The sequence below is a fragment of the Manis pentadactyla genome, chromosome 8 (genome assembly GCF_030020395.1).
Source record: "Manis pentadactyla isolate mManPen7 chromosome 8, mManPen7.hap1, whole genome shotgun sequence".
NCBI lineage: Eukaryota > Metazoa > Chordata > Mammalia > Pholidota > Manidae > Manis > Manis pentadactyla.
Genome location: NC_080026.1, coordinates 99,120,712 through 99,143,618, shown reverse-complemented (window position 1 = coordinate 99,143,618; position 22,907 = coordinate 99,120,712). Strand labels below are relative to the sequence as shown.

Here is a 22,907-nt window from a genome sequence, read left to right as displayed (position 1 = left end):
TCTCTGCCATCTAATTCTTTCTCAAAAGTTGGATTCATTTATTCAATTCAAGAATTTATTGAGCATCTGCCTTATGCCAAACACTGTTTCATATGAAATAAAGCCATGAACAAAGCATGAATCAGCCCCTCCCGTCAGAGAGCTGACACAGTGGAGACGGAGACAGAAAGTAAATAACATAAAAAAGGAAGATGCTAGGGCTTCATGCTGAGGAGGAAAGCAAAGTAGGCAAGAGTAACAAAGGGCTTTGGGGGGTGGACTCGGGGGAAGTTGCAGTGTTGGATAGGGCATCCAAGGAAGGTCCACTGCTGGAGTTGCATTAGGCAAACACCTGAACACCTGATGCAGGCAAGGGTGTGGCCACCCCGGAAATAGCGCTCCAGGCAGAGGTCAGCCTGGGCAAGGCCCGCAGGAGCATGCCTACCCATCAGGGATCCCTGGGGAAGACAGCCAGAGCAGAGGGACAGGAAGAGGATGAAGAGGAGGCCATTGGGCCCAAGGAAACGGGAGTGGCCTTGCTTTAGGTCCTTCACGGACCTTGACTGTGAAATGGGCCGCTGGAGGGTTTTGGGCAGAAGAGTGGCCTGATCCAGTTTACCTCTAACAGGCCCACCCCACCTGCTGTGCTGAGACAGACCACAAGCCATCCAGGCCAGAAAGCAGTTAGGGAGCTGCGTGAACTGTGGCCTGAGTATACATGCTTCAGGCTGCCACGTCACTAGATAGCCTGACTTGATCTAAGGATAAAATGTTGACTGACTTTTGTAACCCAGGTAGACCTTTGTTTACTCACCTGCGTTAATGAAACCCAGTGCTGTGAAAATGACCAGCACAGGGCAGTCAAGTAAACAAAGCGCCCCGCATTGTTCATGCCCTGAGAATGCTCCTGCACTGCCTAGAGTCATTTTTTTCAGGGAGACATTTCTCTCTGGACTCCATTCTGTTCTCCTGAGAACCAGCTTATTTTTCTCTTTCATATGTTATTAATCTTGTAGTGTCTCCCTGCTTATTTTCATTGATAAAGTGCTCAGAGCTAAAGCTACACTTTACCTTTAGCAAGAGCACAAAACCTGTGGCTGCTGTGTTAACTTTTCCCTACCTTTATTTTCATAAGCCTCAAATAAAAGAAAAGCTCCTATTCCTTTATGTTTTTGGGAGTCACTTCAAAAGGTAGCAAGCTACAAAGAAACAAATCATACAGGATGCAAACAGCATCAAATATAAAAAGAAAGAAATTGAGTTCAAAGTTTGGGTCATTTGTATTCTATTTTTGTTTTCATAAATGAAAAAAAGCATAAATAAATATATGTGTATGTATGTGTGTGTGTGTGTGTGTGTGTGTGTGTGTGTGTGTATACACACGTATACACACACAGGATTTTCAGGATAAAAGCATTAGTGGCTAATACATTACTAAAATATCCTTACATCCCTGATGGATTTCAGTACAGCCAGTCTTTTTCTAGTTGCAAGTTTCTCAATTTGTTATTTTATCTCTCAGCAATATGTGACATAAGTTCTAGAGTATCAGCTATCTAGGCTGGGCTGGATGCTTTGGACCAACAACAGAATTTGCTAGAATATGCTTTCTATCCCCTGTCACTCATTCTGATTTAATAAGGCTTGCAAACTTTTTTGAAAGTGTTTTGCCTAAATGATACAGTTTCTGAGGCCTTGGATGTTTGAAAACATTTTTTTGTGGCCTTTACTCTTGAATAAATACTTGATCAGGTATAAAAATCTTGGATCAGACTCTCCTTGTCTTAAAATTCTGGGTGTTAAACACCTGTCATTTAAGTCACTGTAATATAATGTGATCCTAGTTGCATTAATGATAAACCTCTTCTCCACCCTGACACTTCATTTTAATTTTTTCATTTATTTTAATACTTGAAATTTGAAGGAAAAAGAAGTCAGTTACTTCTCAGCATTGTTCTCTAAGAGCTGGTTGTTTATTTGGCCTTTTAATCGCAGTCATTTTTCGTATCTAGAAAGTTCTTTTCTGTCATGTTTGTGGCCATTACTTATGATCTATGTGTACTTTGTACTTCCCTTTGGAGGACATTTTATTCATAGTCTGGATCTCTGTGATCTCCACTCCATCTCTATTTTCTTAAATTTCATCTATTTTTTTCTCCCTTTTCCTTATTTTCTCTGCTTTCTGAGATTACTTCTCAATTTTGTACTCCTAAAGTTCTGTTTCCAGTGGTGTTAAGTCAGCCTTTCATCAGTTTGGTTAGGAATGTGTTTTTAGCTCCTGAGCCATTTCATTTCATCAACACCCCTTCTCATCTTTGTACTTTCTTGTTTAATAAAAGTAATATAAATGTCATTTAGAATAGAAGGCAAATGTTTTCTGAAAAAAATCTTCTGTTTGTGAAGGTAAACCCCTTTCTGATGAGAAATTTTCCTTTTGAGTCATTATCCTTTTCTTTCTCCTGTGACCTGGGCTGTTTTCCCCAGGGGCTTAAAGTTCATTTTTTCCTTGTTACCTCAGGCTTGAACTAGGAGTAATCTAGGTGGGCTTGATGTGGAGCAGTTTACAGGAAAACTTCCGGTCTGTCTCCTTTCCCTTACTTATTCTGGGGTCTCTTCTTCCCACCACTGTGCTTTCCAGTCTCACTATCTCACTTAGGCGGCAGAATAATGTCTCGCCCACTGACTTAGTGCTGCCTCTCAACAACTGAGCCCACTCTGTGCTTAGCACTGCACTTGGCACATGAGGATGGTTAATAAAATGCTTTTGGAAAATCTGCAAAAGGAAATGCCCTTGGGAGAGGGTGTGATATTGAAAGCATCTCAAAACTGTGATAATCAGTGTTTTGTGAACAAATCTCTTGCATGATGACCAAGCATTAAAAAGCCCCATGAGTGACTCAGAATGTTTTTGAGTCATGAATTTGATCTCAACAGAACTGTATTTTACCCTGAGCTATTAACATGCAACAATAATTTGTATTTTCTTTAATCCTTGGTTGTGTTTTCCTGCCTCGTCTCCCTCTCCTTTCTGCCACCTAGAAAGCCTGGTCTTCTTGTTCATTCAAGAGAGGTTCCTGATTTAGAAAAGACAAACATTTATCTTTACACTTAGAAAAAGTGGATCATACTGGTTTTGAACCCTGAAGCTATGGTGTATGAGATCTTACTGATGTTTTTTTTTTGATTGGGAGAAAAGTATAGAACCTTGTAGAAAACAGATAATACTGTGGGTTATACTCTTCATTTTGTCAGGACTAAAGATAAAGATAAAAAAATAATTAAAGACTTAAGATTATCCGATTTGTTCCTAATCTGCTCTTACCATGAGCTTTACCCTGAGCTACTGTCAGTATTTTTCCGAGATGAAATCCTCTCAAATAACTAGGTAACTTAGAAACAGTGCTTTAAATCAGAGATGAACAAATGAGAGACCTTGCTAAAACGAGCATTCCCCGCCAGACCTTCCTCTATGGTGGCTCAAAACAGGCCTCCTTCAATGAGAAAGTCGGTTTACCAGCTGAAATTAAACCAGTCAAGAATCAGAATGAAGGGCTACGTCCAAGGTACAGGATAGTTTCATCTTCTGCAAGAACTTCTTATCCCTTCAGCCCTGGCAGCTGTACATCAAATGGTGGAGTGCGAACATTAAAACCACTCATTGAAAATAATGGGTCTCTATTTCATTTCTCTTTCCAGGTTTGAGATTTTTAAGAGCTCTCAGACTGATCCAGTTTTCAGAAATTTTGCAGTTTCTGAATATCCTTAAGACAAGGTAAGATTTTCTTTCTCACATTTTCCCCTCCTTCCAGCCCCCAGTGCCAAGTTGTAAATATTAGGAGTGTTTGCTTTCATCACAATAAAGTTAGAGTTCTTATTCGCAGACAGAGTGTTCTACCCCAGAGATCTGGAGGAAGCCTGGAGAAGGGTGTGGATCACTCTCATCTGTAGGGCTGAGGACTGTATGGCAGAGAGAGAAACAGCAGTGCATATGGGGGAGTAGAGACAGTTTTGGGGATCGAGTGGGGTTGCTTGGAAGTCAGCCACAGCATTGTGGTGAGGGACACTGTGGATGAGGGACAGATCTGCTCATTGATTGGGAAGTCCTTGCTCCCCGGTTCTGAATTACCCCTTTATTACATCACTAAATAAGAAATTGAACCTGGATGTAAAAGCAATGGAAGCAGTGCTCTTTGGGAGGCAATCACAAACCTCATATGGCAAACAGAAAATCATTTCATTTCCAAGTACATTTTAGATGTTCACTTTATAGCCAGTGTAGTCCCTGGGGCTTGCTCTGTGAATTGCCTTTTGGGGAATACCTAAAAACCTCCCGCCAAATGCACCATGACTGCTTCTGTTAACTGTGTTATGATCTGGAAAACACTACTGGACCAGGAGGAAAAACCCCCCAGAGATCCCTTTCCTGCAGGTTTGCAGAACTGGCCTGAAACCAAGGCTGCCTTGATGAATAAACTAATAAAAGAGGTTAGAGGCACTCTAATGGAGAATAAGCACAGGTCATAAATTTCTCTTATAGGAAATTACACTTTAAGAAGCTCACTGCTAATGTTCCATTTCCTCCTAGGTTGACGTGTTTGATAAATAATTGAAAACACGACACCTCTGTATTTTGTGATTTATAATGAATATACCTGTATTTGGTGGGGGTGCCTTGGATTCAGTGCTGTTTACCCAGTAACTGAGGCTGGGACTCAGCTTCCCAAACTGTCACATCCAACAGATGTGATGTGCTAGTGGCTTTCCTCTGGATCTTAGTGTTTTTTTGTTTGTTTATTTTGGTTCGTTTAATTCCAAATTGGCTTCCTCTGGCTAAGTATTCATCTATGTGAACGTGGGGTACGTTCACATTCTATTAGCCAAGTTAAGAAGAAAATGAGTCTATTATGCTGTAGGAAGCTTCTATTGTATGTGTCACCACCCTTCACTGTCCTTACCCTGGGGTCAGAATTTGTGAGCACTCCATCTAATAGCATGTGATGTTTTTAATATAGAGAGAATATTATTATTATTCATATTTTTTTCTGAGCAACAGTAACCATTTCTACCTTTTTTATGCCTCTTCTATGCAATGGACTCATATTACTCTTGAAATTAAAATTATCAGCAAAGCTAGCAATCCCCCATAATTACCTACATCACAACTGCTCCACTAGACTGCATTTTTTAACGTAGAATTGGTGCCAAGCACAGGGCTGTATTTGAGAGACTTTTTTTCTTTTTTTGTGGGGATGGTGTTCTGTGAAGTCATCTTCACTCTATAACATAGTATAGGGCCTCTCTCTCTCCCCCTGCTTTGAGTGTATCCCATAAATAAGGGGGATTTTAATTCTCTGACAGTAGTGTTTCTAAAAAGGTGCCATTACTCTGAGGAATAATGTGGAGAGAACTGGGCTCTTACCTTCTTTGTATTCCATGTGGATCCTTTTTGGACTTAAGAGAATGGTGAGCCACTTGAATGACTTATGCCAAGAAACCCACCAGTGTTCCATTCCTTGGGAAAGATTCCTCTCCTTTGGGTGCAGGATATACACTGCAGTCCTGGTGAATGGTCCACCCAGTAACGCTGCAGTTATGGGCGGTTCATGGCACAGGGGAGAAGGCTGAGGCTGAAGCAGCCGGCCGGGAAATGAGGTGACTGAACCAGAGAGGGTGGCCCTAGGGAGCCCTGCGGTGGCGGGCTGCCGGGGTTCTACCATCCTGAGCCCCAGAAAGCATTTCCCCAGTACCCCGCTTCCCACTGAATAAAAGTCCTATTGTCCAAGGGGCCTTTTCATCACAACCCCACAGCCTGGATTGTCCCAGTTCCTGTTGCTCATACAGGTGACTGAGTTCATTCACAAGCCTGACCTGAGCCCCGGTTTGCACCAGCAGTGAGGTGGTGCCAGGACAGTCCTGCTGTCCCAGCTTAGCAGCAGGGAAAGCCAGCCTGAGGGTGGGAGGTTGGGGCTGAGACACCCACAGGATGCCTGGTGGTGGGAGGCACAGAGGAGAGTCATTCAGCCAGGCTTGGCACGAGTGTGGGGAACTCAAGGAAAGGGGAAACCTTAGGTAAGTTTTGTAGAAGACTAGATGTCATCCTGGTAGGGCTGGGTTGGGCATGGGAGGGTTGGGGCTGACTGCCAGTCATGGAGGCTGCAAAAAGCATGTGGAGAGGAGAACTTAGCACTTGGAGGAGTTCGTGAGTCGTCCTGGTTCCCCTGGAGACTGGGGCTCTGGGATGGCAAAGAGAAGGTGAGGGTCGAGGGCAGGGAAAAGCCAGATCACGAGGCACAGATTAAAACTTGATTTAATTGTAAGAACCACAGGGGCTTTGGAGCAACTCTGTGAGCCCATTCTTTCCCCAGGGGCCTGGCCAGTCCCAGCTCCACCCCAGCACAGATCTGGAAGCACGGAGAAGTGGAAGCTATGGTTTCTGTAGGTCTCTGGACTCTAAGAGATCTTCTGGTGATTCCTCTGTACTCTTGTGCTTTCACGGTGACCTTTCAGGAGGGTGGGTGGAGCCCCATGATCACCTTTCAGGAGATTCTGTCTGGCTTTCTCTGGTGGCCAATCAATCCCCCCCGCCTCCCCCAATCTGTTGTATTAAGTAGGGATGGAGACATTGCAAAGGTGATGTGAAATAATGACTAGAAGTTGTGGTTTCATTTTCTGTTCTTCAGCTGCCTTGCTTAGCAAGAGCTGGAAGAAACAGAGCAGAGAATTCCATGGGTGTGGGGTGTGGGGAGAGAAAAAGACAGAGAGAGAGGGGGAATTAAGGGGGCAGCAAAAGGAAACGAGTGAGCCGGATGACAGAGAAAACACAGATGAAAGGGGCAAATCACAGGTGGGGGACAGCATCAGGGCTATTCACCAGCCAGCCGGCGGGCCTCAAGGGCTTGTGTCCTGAAGAGGGCACACTGAAGGGGACACCGGCGGACTCCATGTCATTGTCTGAGCTCGGGCAGTTCCTCAGTTGCCCTACAAACTGGCGAGCAGACTCACAGGCGAGAAGACACCTTTTCTACATCAGAGCAGAAGCAGCAGCTCTGTGTAAAGGCTGTCATTCCACCTCTCATTTAATGAGGTCGGTATTGATGGTGAAAATATGGGTCACCTAACAGGTCTTCGAAAAAATGACAGTTGCTTTAGTGTTTCCTCTAATTATTAAAGTACAATATGCCCACTGTGAACACTTCAACAGTATTGAAAAGCATAAAGGATAAAGTAAAATCTCTCCAACGTCACCAGTGGTTGAGATAACCCTTACTACTATTCTACCACAAAACTGTTATTTCCCATATAGCATTCCATGATGCACATATCTTGGGGGGATATTTTGGGAACTAAAATCACTGTACTACATATATGACCTCAGAAATGGTTCCAAGATTAAGTTTTATATAAAGAGTATTCAATGCAGAGACCTCGGGGATTGTCCAGGTAAGGGCCACATCACAAAGGCTCTCAGATGCCATGGCTCTGACTCAGAAAGCAAGAAAGAATTGAAGGATTTAAACAGGAGAGGGAGGTGGTCAGATTTACACTTTAGAAAGATCTAGTCCAACTGTGTAGGGGACTGGTTTGAAGCATCTAAGGCCACAGACCACTAGAGCAGCCGCAGGGCAGTTTCCCAGGCAGGTGGTATCCGGGAATGTCCTTAGGCAGTGAGGGCAGAAGGAGATCCAGAGGTATTTAAGGAAGGGGTAGAGTACTGAAAGGGTAAAAAATCAAGAACTTGATTTTGCCTCACTCCAGTCTTATAGTTCAGACCATTCATCTTTGTGTAGTATAGTCCAATGGCCTTTTCAAATACCAGTTTTATTTTACATCTGTCCAACAAAGGTAACAATAAAATGAAATAAGGTCATTGGCATCTGGCTGTACCCTCAGCCAGAAACAAAGAGGAAAACAGTATACAGGCAGAATAGGGACAAACTTGCACTTGTTTGGGGGAAGTGGATGACAATTTCAGTCCTAACCAAAGCCTGTCTTGTTAAATACACTGAGGGCAAAGATGGCCCCAACAGCTCTGGATTTACAGCTATACTCCCAGAAAGAGGCAGACTTTCTCCCAGTATCTATGGAGTTCTTGAAAAGGTCTCTGATCTACAAGAACAGAAAGATACCTGTGCCTGCCCTTGGGTGATTCACTGTATCACTAGTGTGCACTTATCTAATGGCTAGTGAGAACTCCTGAGATGGGGACCCAGAAGTGGTAATGGGAGGCATGAAATGATTTTCTGTAGATGAGTAGGCTCTCAGGATAAGGTCACAATCCATCCCTCCCTCACGATGTGAGAAGGGGGCTAGAATCTGAATGGTTCCAAATACTCTAACCTTCTGTTTGGAAAGTTCATGTTTGGCTCGGACCTGTGTGCTTGGCTACAGAATCTGCCTATCTACAGTGGCCTCTTCTGCCATGCACAGCACCCAATCCTGCCCCTGTTCCCCTCTCCCTCCTCCCAAGGAGCCCTGGACAACCCGGTAAGGTTTGTATTTCTTGAGTACAGAGAAAAGCTACCAAGAATTAACCCTGCATCTTTTTCACAGCGCTTATAGGTGATTGCCTGGTTGTATAGTTTAATTTGGAAAGCAAATTCTTAATTTAATTTGGAAAGCAAATTCTTAATACTGGGGATCTGTAATGATGCTGATGCCAAAAAAATAATCAGATTTCAGTTTTGAATATGGACTCTTTCAGTAACAATGATTAAATGTTCTACACACAGCAAGAGGTCCCGTAAGCACTATTAAGATCATTGTGACAGTCATTCGGAGATTAATGATCACCATATTTTAGGTTATTTTTACAAAGTACGAGGAGGTTCAGAGACTCCAATAGTTTTAATATCTCAAGAGGGCTCCACATGGTTATTGGTGAGACAGTGCTTTCTTTATCAGGTTCCAAGCATCCGGCAATATGCATGTCAATCAACTTGGTAATCTCAGAGAATGAACAATATAGATCTTCCTCAACTTACAGTAAGGTTACAGCCCAATGAACTTACTGTAAGTTGAAAAGATCATCAGTCTAAAATGCATTTAACCCACCTAACTTACTGAACATCGTAGCTTACTTAGCCTAGCTTACCTTAAACATGATCAGATCCCTTACATTAACCTACAGTTGGGCAAAGTCATCTGACACAAAGCCTGTTTTATAATGTTGAATATCTCATGTAATGCGTTGAATGCTGTACTGAAAGTGAAAAACGGAATGGTCGCCTGGGTAGAGGACGGTTCTGAGTATATCAGTGTTTGCCCTCCTGACTGTGGGGCTGACCGGGAGCTGCAGCTCGCAGCCACAGGCCAGCATCACGAGGGAGGGTGTGCTGCATATTGCTACTCAGGATAAGATCCAAATTCAAGATTCAAAGAACAGTTTCTGCAGAATGTAGGTAGCTTTCGCGCCATCGTAAAGCTGAAAAATCATTAGTTTGGACCATCCTACGTCAGGGGCCATCTGTACATGCTTCCCTGAGATCTCTCCCTCTGCCACAGGATACCTGTCCCTCATTTGGTCTCACTCTCCAGTGTTAGAGTCACCTCAGAGGGTCACAAGGTAGGCGGAAGGGTGGGTTTTGCTCTATTTCAGCTTCCCATTGAGGAACTAGTTGGAAACGGGAGGCGGTGGTGGTGTGTCCAGAACAATGCTGAGTTCATTAATTGCCAGGGTTATTTCACTTGATGCGGCGTGTTGGGTGGATGCCTTCTATCTATGTGCCATATTTCCACTTTGCACTCTGTGGCTGATGGGATGTCAGGGAGAGAAGATTCTGGAAGGCCAATGAGTAGGCTTCTGGGGCTGTGCAGGCTGCTCCAGGGTACAGAAAAGCAAGAGCTGTGGTACTGTCAGCTGCAAGGAGAGGCTGAGATGGAAGATTTTAAACATTATTTCAGTCAGTTGGTGATCTCCATTCACAGCTACAGAAACTACCTAGAGGAGAGAGGGGTGGTAGCATGACCCCTGATGGTGTCTGGAAAAAAAGGGACAAAGGCCAGAATGTGGCAGATCTGTGCTTGTCTTTGTAAATGGCAGATTCATACCAGAACTTCCAGAGCTGTTGGACCAATCACACTGTTGGGCACAATAATTGGTGGTACAGGGTCTGCCCTCTTGTCTCAGATGGAGACAGCCCTAGTCCTGCTGTGTAGACCTGATCAGTGGTTAGGTTGTCAGAGAGCATTTTGGATATCAACCCCTTCTGCTGTAGGCAGATGGCTCTTAATCAAAAGTGGCAGGTGCCACCAGGAACTGGCCTTGGTAACAGCTGGGGCCCAAGAGGGAATTGGGGATCCTGGATCCAGTGGGTCAGATGCTCTCGTCACGGTTCTGCTTCCCAGCCCCATTCTCAGGCAGGCTTTTTCTGGGGCAGATGACCTTCTAGAGCTCCAAGCATATATTTTTTGTACCACCTCACTCACCCACCCAAGTAGAGGGAGATGTGGGAGCCTTCAAGGGACACCCCACCCCAGTCAGAGGCTGTGGATGGAGCTGTCCTTGAGGAAGAGAAGTAGGACAAACCAAAGAGCAGTAGGAGCAGAGGTCCTTGCAGCTTCTCCATGCAGCCTCCAAATTATTTCAGGGAATCGGCTTTGGATCAGACAGGCCTAGATTTGGGTATTAACCTTGCCACCTACCAACCATGTTTTCTCGGGAAAGTTGCTTAAGTGCACTAAGCTCAGTTTCCTTGTCTGGTTAGTGGGAACAGTGATAATACCTGTACCAAAGGGTAAATGGTAAAAATATGAAGAAAATGAGTGACTCAACACAGTGCTTAGCCCATCATAGGAACTCAATAAATATTGGCCATTGCTACAGGCAATTATTGTAATCTGGTAACTCTAGAAATGACCAAGAAAGACAGAGTAGACATTTTTGTTGTTTTTCTAGTGTGTTTTTGAGCCAGAAGGAAGTCATCCCATGTATTTAAAAGATGAGTATCAAACAAAATCAAAAACAACTGCTTATTTCTTTCCCTGAATTGTCAGAACCAATTTTGGAAAACTAAGACCATTAGTTCCTATGCTCAGTTATAGGAACGAAGAGATTTAAGAAAAAGGAAAGTTGGGGTCTGGCATCATGCTTGTCCTAGAACCAATGACTGAAGAACCATTGACCCGCCTCCACTGACAGGCTCCTCCTTGAACTTTCAGGCTGCCTGCAACCACAGCCTCATCCTACATTCCTCTATGTGGGGGCCCCAGGAAAGGGGTCATCCTTAGAATGATTCCTCTCCATTCTTTCTGTGGCAGGTCACAAAGTTAGTCAATATGTCTAAACAGGCTCTCTCTCCAACTTGGGTCAGCACCCTGACCTTTTCATCTCCTGTGCCTGGAGAATGGGGGAGGCACAGCTTTGCTCTAGCAATCCTGGGAGGCTTTCTGACACACGCCAGGCTGTGACCACGTAGTGGCCAAGATGGCAGACTCTACAGCCAAACTGCCTGGGTTCAAATTCCGACTCTGCTGCTTATGCTGTGAACGTGGGTCAATTTCTTAACTTTTGGATGCCTTCAAAGAGTCATTGTGAAGGACAGATGAGTTAATATGCATGAAGTGCTTAGAACAGTGGTATGTGTGGTTATCACTGTGAAAGTGTCAGCCATTACTCTTACTTTGATCTTAAACACTTAGAACTTAAACCATTGGTTCCCCATGAGAAAGAGGTGGGGGAGGGCAGAGATGCAGTCAAGAACAATGGCTGAACACCCTGTGGTTGGTGGCAGGCCACTGTGGGGAGGCTGCAAGAGGTAGAAAATAGAGTTGTTTTCTCAAGCTAGGAACACAAGAGACAAATAACAATATAAAACGATGTTGTAAAAGATGTCTTAAGACAGTGGGATCAGTTACCAATGAGTGGCTGCAGGTAAAAACTATGAGGAGTCACTTTGTGTTTCAAGTGGCAGGAGCAACTTTAGGGAAAGGTGGGGATTGACCCCGGATAGATGGGAAGGGCCTTCCAGTGCAGTAACAGCATAAAGACAGACATGGTAATTAGGTTTGGCTGTGATGAAGGTTTTAAGAGTTTATGTAGAAGAGTGGAGGTAGGCAAGCCTGAACTTCAAAGGGTACTGAGGGTGGTCGGAGAGTCTAGACATAGTATGTTAGTCAACAGGAGACTTTGGACAGGGAAGAGACCTGAAAACAACAGTGTTCACAGAGCTATAACCCAGTGGGAGCAAACAGGGTGAAGCTCAGTGGGAAGAGTACAGAGGAAGAGACCAGTTCACTCAGCACATAGTCATAGAGGACCTACTATGTGCCTGGGACTTACTGCTCCCAGAATCCAGGCAGACCAGGCCTCTGCTCACAGGACACTTAAAATGTATGAGTTCCACTTGATCCACTCAAAGAACACTGGTGGATGCTGAAAATTTTAGGTATAAGGTCATTGGGGAATAGGATATTCACATGGTCAAGGTCTCACTGCACAGATGGCATGTTAATTGCAAAGGGTAATGGGTGACTCAGTGGCAGAATCTGGTGTTCCCATCTTAACCCAGTGACTGGACTTAGTTTAATTGACTTGGGATTTCCTGATGTGATGTCATCACAGCAAGATTTTCTGGACAGAAACAGGATCTAATCATGGGAGAACAATTAGACAAACCCAGAATGTGGACATTCCATAAGACTTCTGACCTGGGTCTAAAGGAAATTAAACGTCATTAAAAACAAACATAAAAGGGTAGAGGGTAAATTATAGATTAAAGGAGACTAAAGCAAGGATTGCCAAACTGTATAGCCCCATGGGCTAATCTAGCCCACTGCCTCTTTTTGTAAATAAAGTTTTATTCGAACACAGCCACACCCATTCCTTTACATGTTATCCAAGACTCTTTTATGCTACAGTGGTGGAGTTGAGCAGCTGCAACAGAGACTCTATCACCTGCAAAGCCTGAAATATTTACTATCTGCCCCTTTAGAGGAAAGGTTTCTTGATTAAAGCAACAGAATGACCAAACGCAATGCATGAACCTTGATTAGTTCCTGGATTGGGGTGAAAAAAGGAAAACTGCAAAAGACTTAATTTTGGTGAAACTGTAAATTTAAAGATATTTAAATAAGGAGTGCCTATTAGATAACATTACTGAATTCATGTTGGTTTCCTTAGGCATGACAATTGTACCGCGACTGCGTTGCCCAGTGAGTGTCCTTCTTATGTGTCGAATGATGAAATATTTAGGGGGTTGTGTCAGGATATCTACAACGTACTTGTAAGTGGTTCAGAAAAAAAAAAAAAGAGAGAATGAAGATAGAGATTAAGCAAATGTGGCAAAATGGTAGTTGGTCAGCCTAGGTGCGGGTCATACAAGTGTTCATAATTCTGTTCTTTTAATTTCTAAAGATGCAAAGATTTTCAAAGTAAAAGTTAATTTAAAAAAATGTAAACACAATTGGAGGGGTTAATTTAGGAACGCCTTTTGGTAGCCCAGAAAGAATCTTCCTGTGGGCTCCGGCTGACCGTAGCTACCTTCTGGGACATTCCCTCCTGGTGGAGGCAATACTGGGGAGTTAGACGTGGGCTGTTACTCTGGAAGGCAGCCCCTTAACTTGGGGATTTTGCTTGTTGTCTCTTCTTCACAGTAATTCCATCAAGCTTGTGAATCTGCTTTCCATATTTATCAGCACATGGCTCACAGCCGCCGGATTCATCCATTTGGTAAGTATCTTTGAAGGTGCTTCGCTTCTGGGTTTTCTGGAACAAGCCCCTCTCTGAGTCATTTTATTACCTGAAATTCTTTTCCCTGGAAATAAACTTCAGCCCAGCTGTAAGAAAAGGAGAAGCAACTGCACAGTTGTTTGGCTTTACAACCCTTTTACCCCAAACTAGTTTCAAATGGTGAGTAATGTTCTCACTATTGACCTGCGTTTGTCAACTCGCCTGCGTGGGGGCTTTGGTAGATTTTCGCCCTGTCTGCAATAACACCAGAGAGCCACCAGATGGCAGTGCTTCCTCAGCAAATGGCTGAAAAGGCCTAGGGGACAAGGTTGGAGTTGGACCGACATCTCTCAGTAAACATGTTCAGATCCCTCAGTTTCTCTCCACTTCCCCTTACAAAAAGCCACCTTTGATCCTTTTCTTTGAGTACTTGTCAAGTTATTTTGTATCTCAACAATGTTAATTATTTTAAATTAATGACTCTTTGAAAGCCTTTTATTATTAAGTCAAGCTATTCTTACCTTCCCAAGGCAGACCTTTTTGGTGCTTTTTTGGAATACAGCTGTTGTCAGAGGGTGTTTTGTAGGAACACAAACTGCTATGGTGGGAAGGAGCCTCATCTAACTCTGAAGCTTTGAGTTAAAGGTCCCCTTCGCTTGCTGAGCCTCTATCTGCATAAGGAGCGGATGGAAGGATGCATTGAGTCCACCTATCTTTGGGATTTATTTCAATTGCCATCTGAAAGAAGACAGGCTGGGATGGAAGCAGAGGCTCCTACTCAGTTACCAGGTCTGACGGTTCCCCACCCACCCCTTGATGCTGATGGAGTTCTTGACTGAAATGACCCTTAGATAGTTACCCTAATTCTGCCAAGTACAAAATCACAGATACGGACTTTGGTAGGCCAGTGACCCCATCTTCCTATTGAGTGCAGTACCTTCTCCCTAAGCAGGAAACCTCTCTGAAAATGGCATGTTGAGAAAAAGCACTGGTGAAAGAGACCAGGTCCTGGAAACTCTCTGCAGAGGCAGAGCTGGAGGCCTGGTGGCCAGGGGTCCTGGGGGCCTGGAGGCTTGGGGTCCTGGAAGCCAGAGGTCCTGGGGTCCTGGAGGCCTGGGGGCCAGGGGGCCTGGAGGTGGGCCATCCACATGGGCCATGTTGGCGGGTCACAGGCACTGGCCATCTGGTGTATTGTAGGGCTGGGATCTGGGGTGCACCTGGAGATCCTGCCCCACTGTCCCTCTCTTGAGAGTATCTAAAGTACTTCTCCTGCCTTCTTTAGAGCTCCCTTGGCAGATCAGATATGTTGGGAGGACAGAAAGTGTTTTGTAAAGTCTAAAACAGAGATGGGCAGATGACCCCCTGGGGGACAAAACTCTCCAAATCTGACCACACCCCATTAGCTTAAGGATTGCCTCTGGCTGTCTTCACCTACAAGTGCAGATTTGAGCTGTCACTTAAGAGAGATCAGAAATTGTATGGCCACAAAGCTGAAAATGTTTACTATCTGGTCCTTTACAGAAGAAGCTTGCTGGCCCTCAGTCTAAAGGGTTGTGCAAGAGCAGATTGTTCTCATGAGCTCACTGTGATGCTCCCAGGGAAATTTCTACAGTTGGCAGGGTAGAGCTGTTTGACATTCTGCAAAATAGGGAGAGCAGAACCGGGCTCCAAGAGATATTTTTTTGGGTTGAGCAGAAGATCTGAATGAGTGAAGTCCATCAGGGCTCCTCTTGGTCAAAATGATGAGAGAAGGAGGCCCTCTGTGGGAGAGTCTAGAATTTCTGTGGGAGTGTGTGTGTGTGAGGCAGCCAGGCCCTCCAGACTGAGCAGGAGCTCACAGAGAAAGGCAGGGCAAGGATGTGGCTCTTCCCTGGAAAACAATGCTGCAAAACATGGCCGGAGGCAATGCCTTAAAATTCAGTTGGCTTCAAATCTTTAACCATGAGAAATAAAACCTGCAAGGGACACTTACCTCCTCGCCCTCTCTTCCGCAATCAGCATGGTTTGTGTTACAGCTGCTCGGCTGCCTGCTAAGAGGTTCTGAGCCTTCACTTACAGCATCAGCCCAGGGCAGCTCTCATCTTGGACGAGGAGGCGCAAACCCAAGCAGCCTGCTGGAGCCTTTGTGTTCCTGGCTGACTTTCCTTTTTTCTCCCCTGCCCCCTTGTTTTAGGTGGAGAATTCAGGGGACCCATGGGAAAATTTCCAGAACAACCAAGCTCTTACATACTGGGAATGTGTCTATCTGCTCATGGTCACCATGTCCACTGTCGGCTATGGGGATGTTTATGCAAAGACCACGCTTGGGCGCCTCTTCATGGTGTTCTTCATCCTCGGGGGGCTGGTAAAAACTCTTTATTATGATGTTGATTTTTATGGTCATTAATGTTTTCGATTATCCATTTTCTTAAAGCTTTCCATTTTGATACTGTGTTTCTGCTTTAGAAGCAAGTGATGGCCTTAGTGTCACGATCAGGCTACGTAACCCAAACACGATGGTAACTTTTCTGCATATTTCTTTCGTGTATTATGCTGGTTCCCCAGAAACCAAGGCACATTGTCCTTATCAGGGAAGCCATGTAGCCAGGAGCAAACAATTGTCTTAAGAAAGTGATGCTCACTTATTAAGGGAGCGTGTCTGTCCCCCTTAGTAATGTGATTCAGCCTCTGATATGCTGCAAGGACAGTTGCTCTCATCTGACCTGGCAGATGCTGTTGACGGTCGAGGTAGACGGTTTGCGGTTTCCGGAGCTCTCCCACCTCCTTCACAGCCCTCCCCGAACTTCCAACAAACACTGTGGCTGGGGCCCGACCTGAAGAGCAGGTTCCCTGCGTTAGAGGACGGAAGGCCTACCGGCCTCCTACTGGTGGCTATTGCCAAGTGAGCCCACTGTGGTTTTCCTAGCAGCTAAGCCCATTGTGCCATGACACGTGGGATATTTTTCCTCCCTGTTTGTGAGTCAGACAGTTGCCCTACTTGCCTTTCTGGTCATTGCAGATCATACTGGTTGGTTATGATGTAGTTTCCAAGGGAGATTTCTGGCAACACAATGGTGGTTGCTACGTTTTGTCTTTCAAAGTAGCTCATTTTAAGTTGAGGTTTTTGCTGTGTATGAGGTAAGTGATTAAAATCCTAATTCACACACAGCTTTCCCATATGTACACCGCACACACATTTGGATTATGCATACACATCTGTCTGTCTTGTATGCATATGACATATACATTAAACATGTATATAAATGTACATGTGTGTGTGTACGTTAACGCAAGCATTCCATGGTACCTGAGGTCCCTGTAGACAATGAGACGCATTTATCCAGCCACAAGCACAATGTTTGTTGGACAAAACATGGCAGATTTGTGTTTCTCCTTGCTGTCTTTTCCTCCCACGTGATTTCCTGAATTTACCTTTTGTGCTTTTTAGTGATTTTTTTTTAATGGAAAAGTTTATATTACTTTAATCTTCTTTTGGTGATTATTATCTTTAATCACTCATAAAGGCATGGGCTCGCCTTTGAATTTTACCTAGAAAGAAAGGTCTTATTTTGCTGTAATGTGTGTATGTGTGTGTGTGGTGTGTGTAATCTTACCAGCATGCAACCCTTTTCTTTATTCCTCTTTAGGAAGAAGAGCTAGATGCCAACTTGTTTATTTCCGTCTCCTTTGTGTTTTTCTTGACTGTCATTTTTTTTCAGTTGTCTAGGTTGGTTAATGTTTGTTTTGTCCTGTTTATTTTCAGGAGCTTGCCCTTTGTGTGCTTTTGTTGTTTAGAATCCAACATATCAATATGTACCTTTGCAGTTCTGATCCTTTTGTGTGTTCAGATCTTAGCATCCCCCCTCTGAAAAGGTCCTCCCCTTTCTTTGGCCTGTCTTTTTAGTCTCTCTTCTGTCTCCTATCTTCTCCTCAGGCCATGTTTGCCAGCTACGTCCCTGAAATCATAGAGTTAATAGGAAACCGCAAGAAATACGGGGGCTCCTATAGTGCGGTTAGTGGAAGAAAGTAAGTATGCCAAGAGGTTTTGCCGCCTCCGCTGCGGTAGAATCCTCTCTGCATGCCATTTTTTTTTTGGCTCTTGTTTCTTTGTTTCATGCATGTAGGCAATGTTTGCCCGCTACGTGCCCGAAATTGCTGCTCTCATCCTGAATCGGAATAAATTCGGCGGAACTTTTAACAAACATGGAGGCAGAAAGTAAGTCAGTTGCATCAGAAAGATGTGGTTGAGTGACTTTAAAGAGTCCCTGTGGTGGTGACACCCTGCTCCCTCCCACCCTACCCAGGTGCTTCTTGAGGGAAGGGCCATGTTCTGTGAGGGGTGTGATGTCAGAATCACTCCAGGAAGTTAGCACACAGGGACCAACTCCCTAGGCTGTTCCCATTCGCAACTTCCTTCCACACCCATCTTTCCAAGAGACAGAATGGATTTATCCTGAAAGTGTCCATTTATAATGGGGGCAGTATTTTCTGTTCTAATCCCAAGCAAGTAAACCAAGTTTATTCATTCTTTACATCAGCTGACTTAGGGATTACTTTCTTGCCCCTCAGACTAATGTGAGGCCATCCCATGGGGTTTTTATGCAGTGATAACATGAGATCATGCTCCAGTGGGCAAGTCCTAGGGAGGGCAAGATCAAGGTCACCTTGCCCTCTGTACAAGTGCTGTGGCCGTCAGGGAGCCAGTTCTCATTTGCCAGAAGGCACCAACTTGTCCTCAAAGGGCCTCATTACTCAGTTGAAATTCTTTGTGGGCAAGAAATATTTTATTTACAGTTTGTCAGGGCACTACACTCTACTCCTGATGAGTCCTTTGTTTGGCTTCTCATACACGAATGCTTTGTTCTCAGGGACGATTTCAAATTGTGCTCAGATCATTTTATCAATATCAGTATCCATAGATGGGTCCATTATCATCCAGAAGTTTTGCTCCTAAGTAAATGGTGGGGCTTTACCATCTCTGTCTTCTGCCAGGGTACCATCTTGAGCGGAGAATGCTGGAGGGGAGGCAGGGCTGACAGCAACCATTCTTTTGTTTTTTTAAAGCTTTTTCTTGGGCAGTCATCTATGTTTGTCTTTGTTGTTTTGAGTTATTGTGTTTGTTTTGGCTCCCACGAGAGAGGTGCATACATCCTCGGTGTCCTGCTCAAGGACAGTGTGCCTGTGTACACACCCAGAGCCGGTGGCCGAGGACTCTCACCACTCGTGCCCACTCCTGGTCATGGCGGTTCCTGCCGGGGACCTCAGTTTGGTTTTCTCCATGCATTTTTGAATGAACTCTTGACTAGTCTATTGTGTTTTTTAAGAGAAAGTGAAACACTTCCCTCCACCGCCTCTTCCCTGCCTGATGGTCATATTGGATGGGGCAAACCTCCTCTCCCATCAGTGATCCAGTGCATTGCGAGCTCAGGTGTCCAGTCCTCTCTTCAGAAAATGAGGAGGTGGGAAAAGAGACTCATTTTCTTAAACTACCCACAGGACACCAGTTTCCTTTTAAAGGAACAAAGGACAGTGGCTGAGAGGAGGCCAGTTGGCGACTTTTCCATAGAGGCAGCACGTTCCTCCACCTTCCCTCTAATGGAGCCCTCCTCTTCCTATTATTTTAACAGCCCTGGATGAGATTAGAACCAAGCTGTTCTGATTTCTGGGCCATTGGTTGGTTCCAAAAGGCCAAATAAGTCTAGAGATTCTCATTGGTCATTTATTCCATGCCAGGAGGAAAACAGCTTCTCTATTCGTTTTTCCTTGAAGGTGTGGACAGGTCGCCATAAAACAGAAGGCATTCCAGGCCTTGGGTTGTCTTTATGGCCTCCCCACCTCACTGTCTCTGCCAGCATTTCCTTATCACTGCCCCTGAAGAAGCCAGTAAAATCAATTGCCCTGAAGTATATGTTGAAAATATTTCTTGACTCTCACTCCAGGTGAAAGTTTTTCCCCCCAGTAGTTTCCCTAGTCCAGTGTGGGTGGGCCTGGTGGTTGGCAGCTTTTGCTGATGGGTGACCCAGATGAGGCCCTTGGACCAGGTCACTCACCGCCCCTGGTCTGAACCCGGCATGTTTTTGTCTGGGCACTTCCGCTCCAACCCCTGAGGGCTGATGACTTCAGATCACAGACTTCCCGCTGCTCTTGTTCGGGCTCCATCTCTGTCATCTTTATCATTGCTCTTAGCCTGGTTTTCTCAGTCTCTCTCTCTCTCTCTCTCTCTCTCTCTCTGTCTTTCTCCTCCTTCCTTTATGAAAATGCACACTTTGCTTTTAATGTTCTCTTTGGGTCTCCAGTGTCCCCGACCCTTAGGACAGAGAGTAGGTGCTGTCATCAGCACTGGGGCTGTTCACTTTACTTTATGCTTTGTTTCCTGGTTCAGAAGCTAATTACTGAGTAGTTTAAAGAAGCCCTTTGGTCACTTAGATCTTTCATCAGAAAATATAAGCTTGGGAAAGGAACAGTAATAAAGGGCCATTAGCACCCTTTGTTTGATGTTGTTTTTCCAGTCAGTAGAACAAGATTGATGAAATGTTATGTTTGGCCAAAATTTGAGTTTTCATTTGGAATTCAGTGTTGAGAGAATGGGCTGTCAGAATCAATAAGTTTTCTTTCGCTTGGGATATGGGCATGTGGTAGTAATTAGCAATATAAGGTCTTTAGTTGAGCAACCAAGCATGGGTTCTGGCAGCAAACATAATGAGAAACTACAGTTGTTCTATTTCTAACGTCAAAAAGTTTCCAGATAAAATTAAATGCATTTGCAAAGGGAAAGCAGCTAAACTTCGTTGAAAGATAGAGTTCAGGCTCTTAAAATAGCATGCTTGGCCCCGTGTTTTTGTGTATGCATAAATATATGTGCTGTGCTCATGGACACATGTACATATACTCTTTTCCCTAGGATTTCATCAAACAAACACCCAGAAAGTAATTAAAAAATATACATAGTTAAGGGATCTGTTTACATGTACATGTTTTATTCAGAAATAACCTCTTCACAATGCATTAGCTTGTCAGAGAACTCAAGGTAACTCATGACCCAAAGCTATGAAGGCATACAACTTTGAAATCCAAAGATTATTTAAAGTAAAAAAAAAAACAACAAGGCAGAGAACCTGAGGAGTTTTGTTTATGCAACACCCAAGTTCAGGATATCAGAGAATTGGAAGATTTTGTTGGCGGCTCATTTTCAGTTTTGATCTGTCTGTCTGGCATAATATAAACACTTCATGTAATATCCCCAGAACATCCTCACCATCACTGTGTATCAAGAGCCCAGAGTGGCTCACTCCATGGTTCTCGTCAGTATTCCTCCCTCGACTCCCCACAGGATATTTTGGAGCCAGCAGTAGATGTGGGGACACATGCATGTGTGGGTCAGCTGTCCCCTAGTTTAACCTACTCTGATGCACTGACGCTCCTAAGAATACAGAAGTGGGAATCAATAACCAGGGGTTTGAAGGAGACCTCTGAGCTGGAGGTCTAGGGACAATTAGCCTCCTGGACTGAGATCCCAGGTCGTATGCAAGCGAGTCATCTTCCTGCAGCCCAGCCTGCCTCCTGAGGCCACTGCCTCCTCTTCCTTCCCCTCATACACAGTCAAAGCTGCCCAAATGTGGGGGAGCAGAGGCGTGAGGCTCCCGTGGCCTTTGGGATCCCAGCTTGCTTTCCCTCCTCCCACAGCCCCTGCTGTTTTCCCCCAGAGGTTTCCTCTCTGCGTGTGACTCAGCCCACTCCTGGTTAGCCTATGAGAACTGACAAGGTCACGGTCCGGGGTCATATGGCCAAGGGCCGTGGAAAATCATCAGCCACAGAGGAATCCATTTGCTGTAACCCCCTTGGTCTGTACGGCCAGGCTGGGGAGCCATCCAGACCTTGCATTTCCCATGGTGGACGTCTGGGGCCTGAAACTGAGGCAGTCCTGGGCCAGGTGTTTTTGAGAGCAGAGAATAGGATGGGTTTGGGTCATTCTGCTGATTCCTGGCAGCCAAATGCCAAGAGGACCCACAGAGAGAAGAATGAATGATAGAGGACAAGGAGTAGGCAAAGGGCACAGGAGAGCGAATGTACTTCACTTAGGGGAAAGGTCCCTCTGGGTGAGGAAGCTGGGTCCCCCTTCTGCTTGGGGGAATAGTTGTAATGGCCTAACATGGCTCTAGCCGTGCTCTGAGAGAACTGTGAAGCTTAAGTGCTGGGGCTTCCCACAGAGCTCTTCCCCACATAGACACAAGAGTGCTGCATGCTTCTGGAAATAAGGATGAGAACCAATGTAGCCCAAAGCCCTAGGACTGTCCTCTGTGACAGTAATAAAAGCCATGAAACTTGCATAGCTCTTAATCCTCAGAGCAACCATGTGAAGAAGCTATGATCATCTCCATTTGCAGTGGGTAAGGGAACTGAGGAACAGAGAGGGTCAGTGGCTTGCCTGATGATGCACAGTTAAGCTATGGGTAGATGTGGGATCTGAACCCAGGGGCATTTGGCTCCACTGGGCCAGGGTGCCTCTCTAGATATCTTTCCGCTCTGAACTCAGTGATCCTATTGTGTATATTCTACCCATAAATGGGTCCAGAACATTGAGCATTGGCTGGAGAGGAAGAGAAATGCTTGAGTATCATCTCAGGCCTATCTCCTCCGTCCGCTCACCTATTGCCTCTAAGCTTCCTGGCCCCAGAGTCCAGAACTAAAAGGTGGAGAGGGGACAAAACCAAACCGTTTCCCCCTTGATTTTTCTCATTTTGTTGGCCTAGAAATTTGTTTGTCTCTGGAACACTTCTGACAATGAAGGGATGTCAGGGAGAGATGGACGGACCATTGACCAAAGTGAGATTTGTGCCTTATTTGTGAGTTTCAACACTTCTGACCCCTTCCTGGCTCCGTCCTTTCTGGGGAGTTCATGTGCTGGGTCACCAGCCGTGGTGGATTGTAGGAATCTGTCAGACCCTCGTGGGCAGTGCCTGCCCGCATATCATCTTAAGAAGAGCACTCTGCCCTGGCAGCCACAGCCACCTGTCCCTTCAGTTCCTTGGTTGGTCTGCAGCATAACTCAGAGCGCTTCTCTGGTGGTAGTTTATTAGCTGTCAGTGAGAATTAGAGGAGCAGGAACGCCTCCTGGGCAGTCCTCCACAAGGGGCACCCTGGGTTTATCTCAGGGCTTTGACTGGGAGTATTAGCCCTCAGGAGGCTGCATGCTCCTGGAGTGAGTTAGGCAGTCTGCCTTCAACCTCAGATATGGCTTCAGAGTTATAAAAAGGAGTCCTAGAGCCACAGAGGTGGCAGAATT

General features: G+C 45.0%; 1 protein-coding gene across 30 annotated transcripts in view; it reads left to right on the top strand.

Moving 5' to 3' along the window:
• KCNMA1 (potassium calcium-activated channel subfamily M alpha 1) overlaps nt 1-22,907 on the top strand; it is a 702,509-nt gene that overhangs the window by 474,844 nt on the left and 204,758 nt on the right. For 26 of the 30 annotated variants that reach the window (XM_057506035.1, XM_057506052.1, XM_036928540.2 and 23 more), the window contains exons 6-9: nt 3,676-3,751; nt 13,570-13,645; nt 15,819-15,989; nt 17,559-17,650. In XM_057506035.1, the coding sequence (XP_057362018.1) occupies nt 3,676-3,751; nt 13,570-13,645; nt 15,819-15,989; nt 17,559-17,650 (415 nt within the window). Of the gene's footprint in view, nt 1-3,675; nt 3,752-13,569; nt 13,646-15,818; nt 15,990-17,558; nt 17,651-17,748; nt 17,922-22,907 lie in introns of those variants that run through there. The other 4 variants (XM_057506055.1, XM_057506057.1, XM_057506056.1 and 1 more) reach the window with 2 other exon arrangements.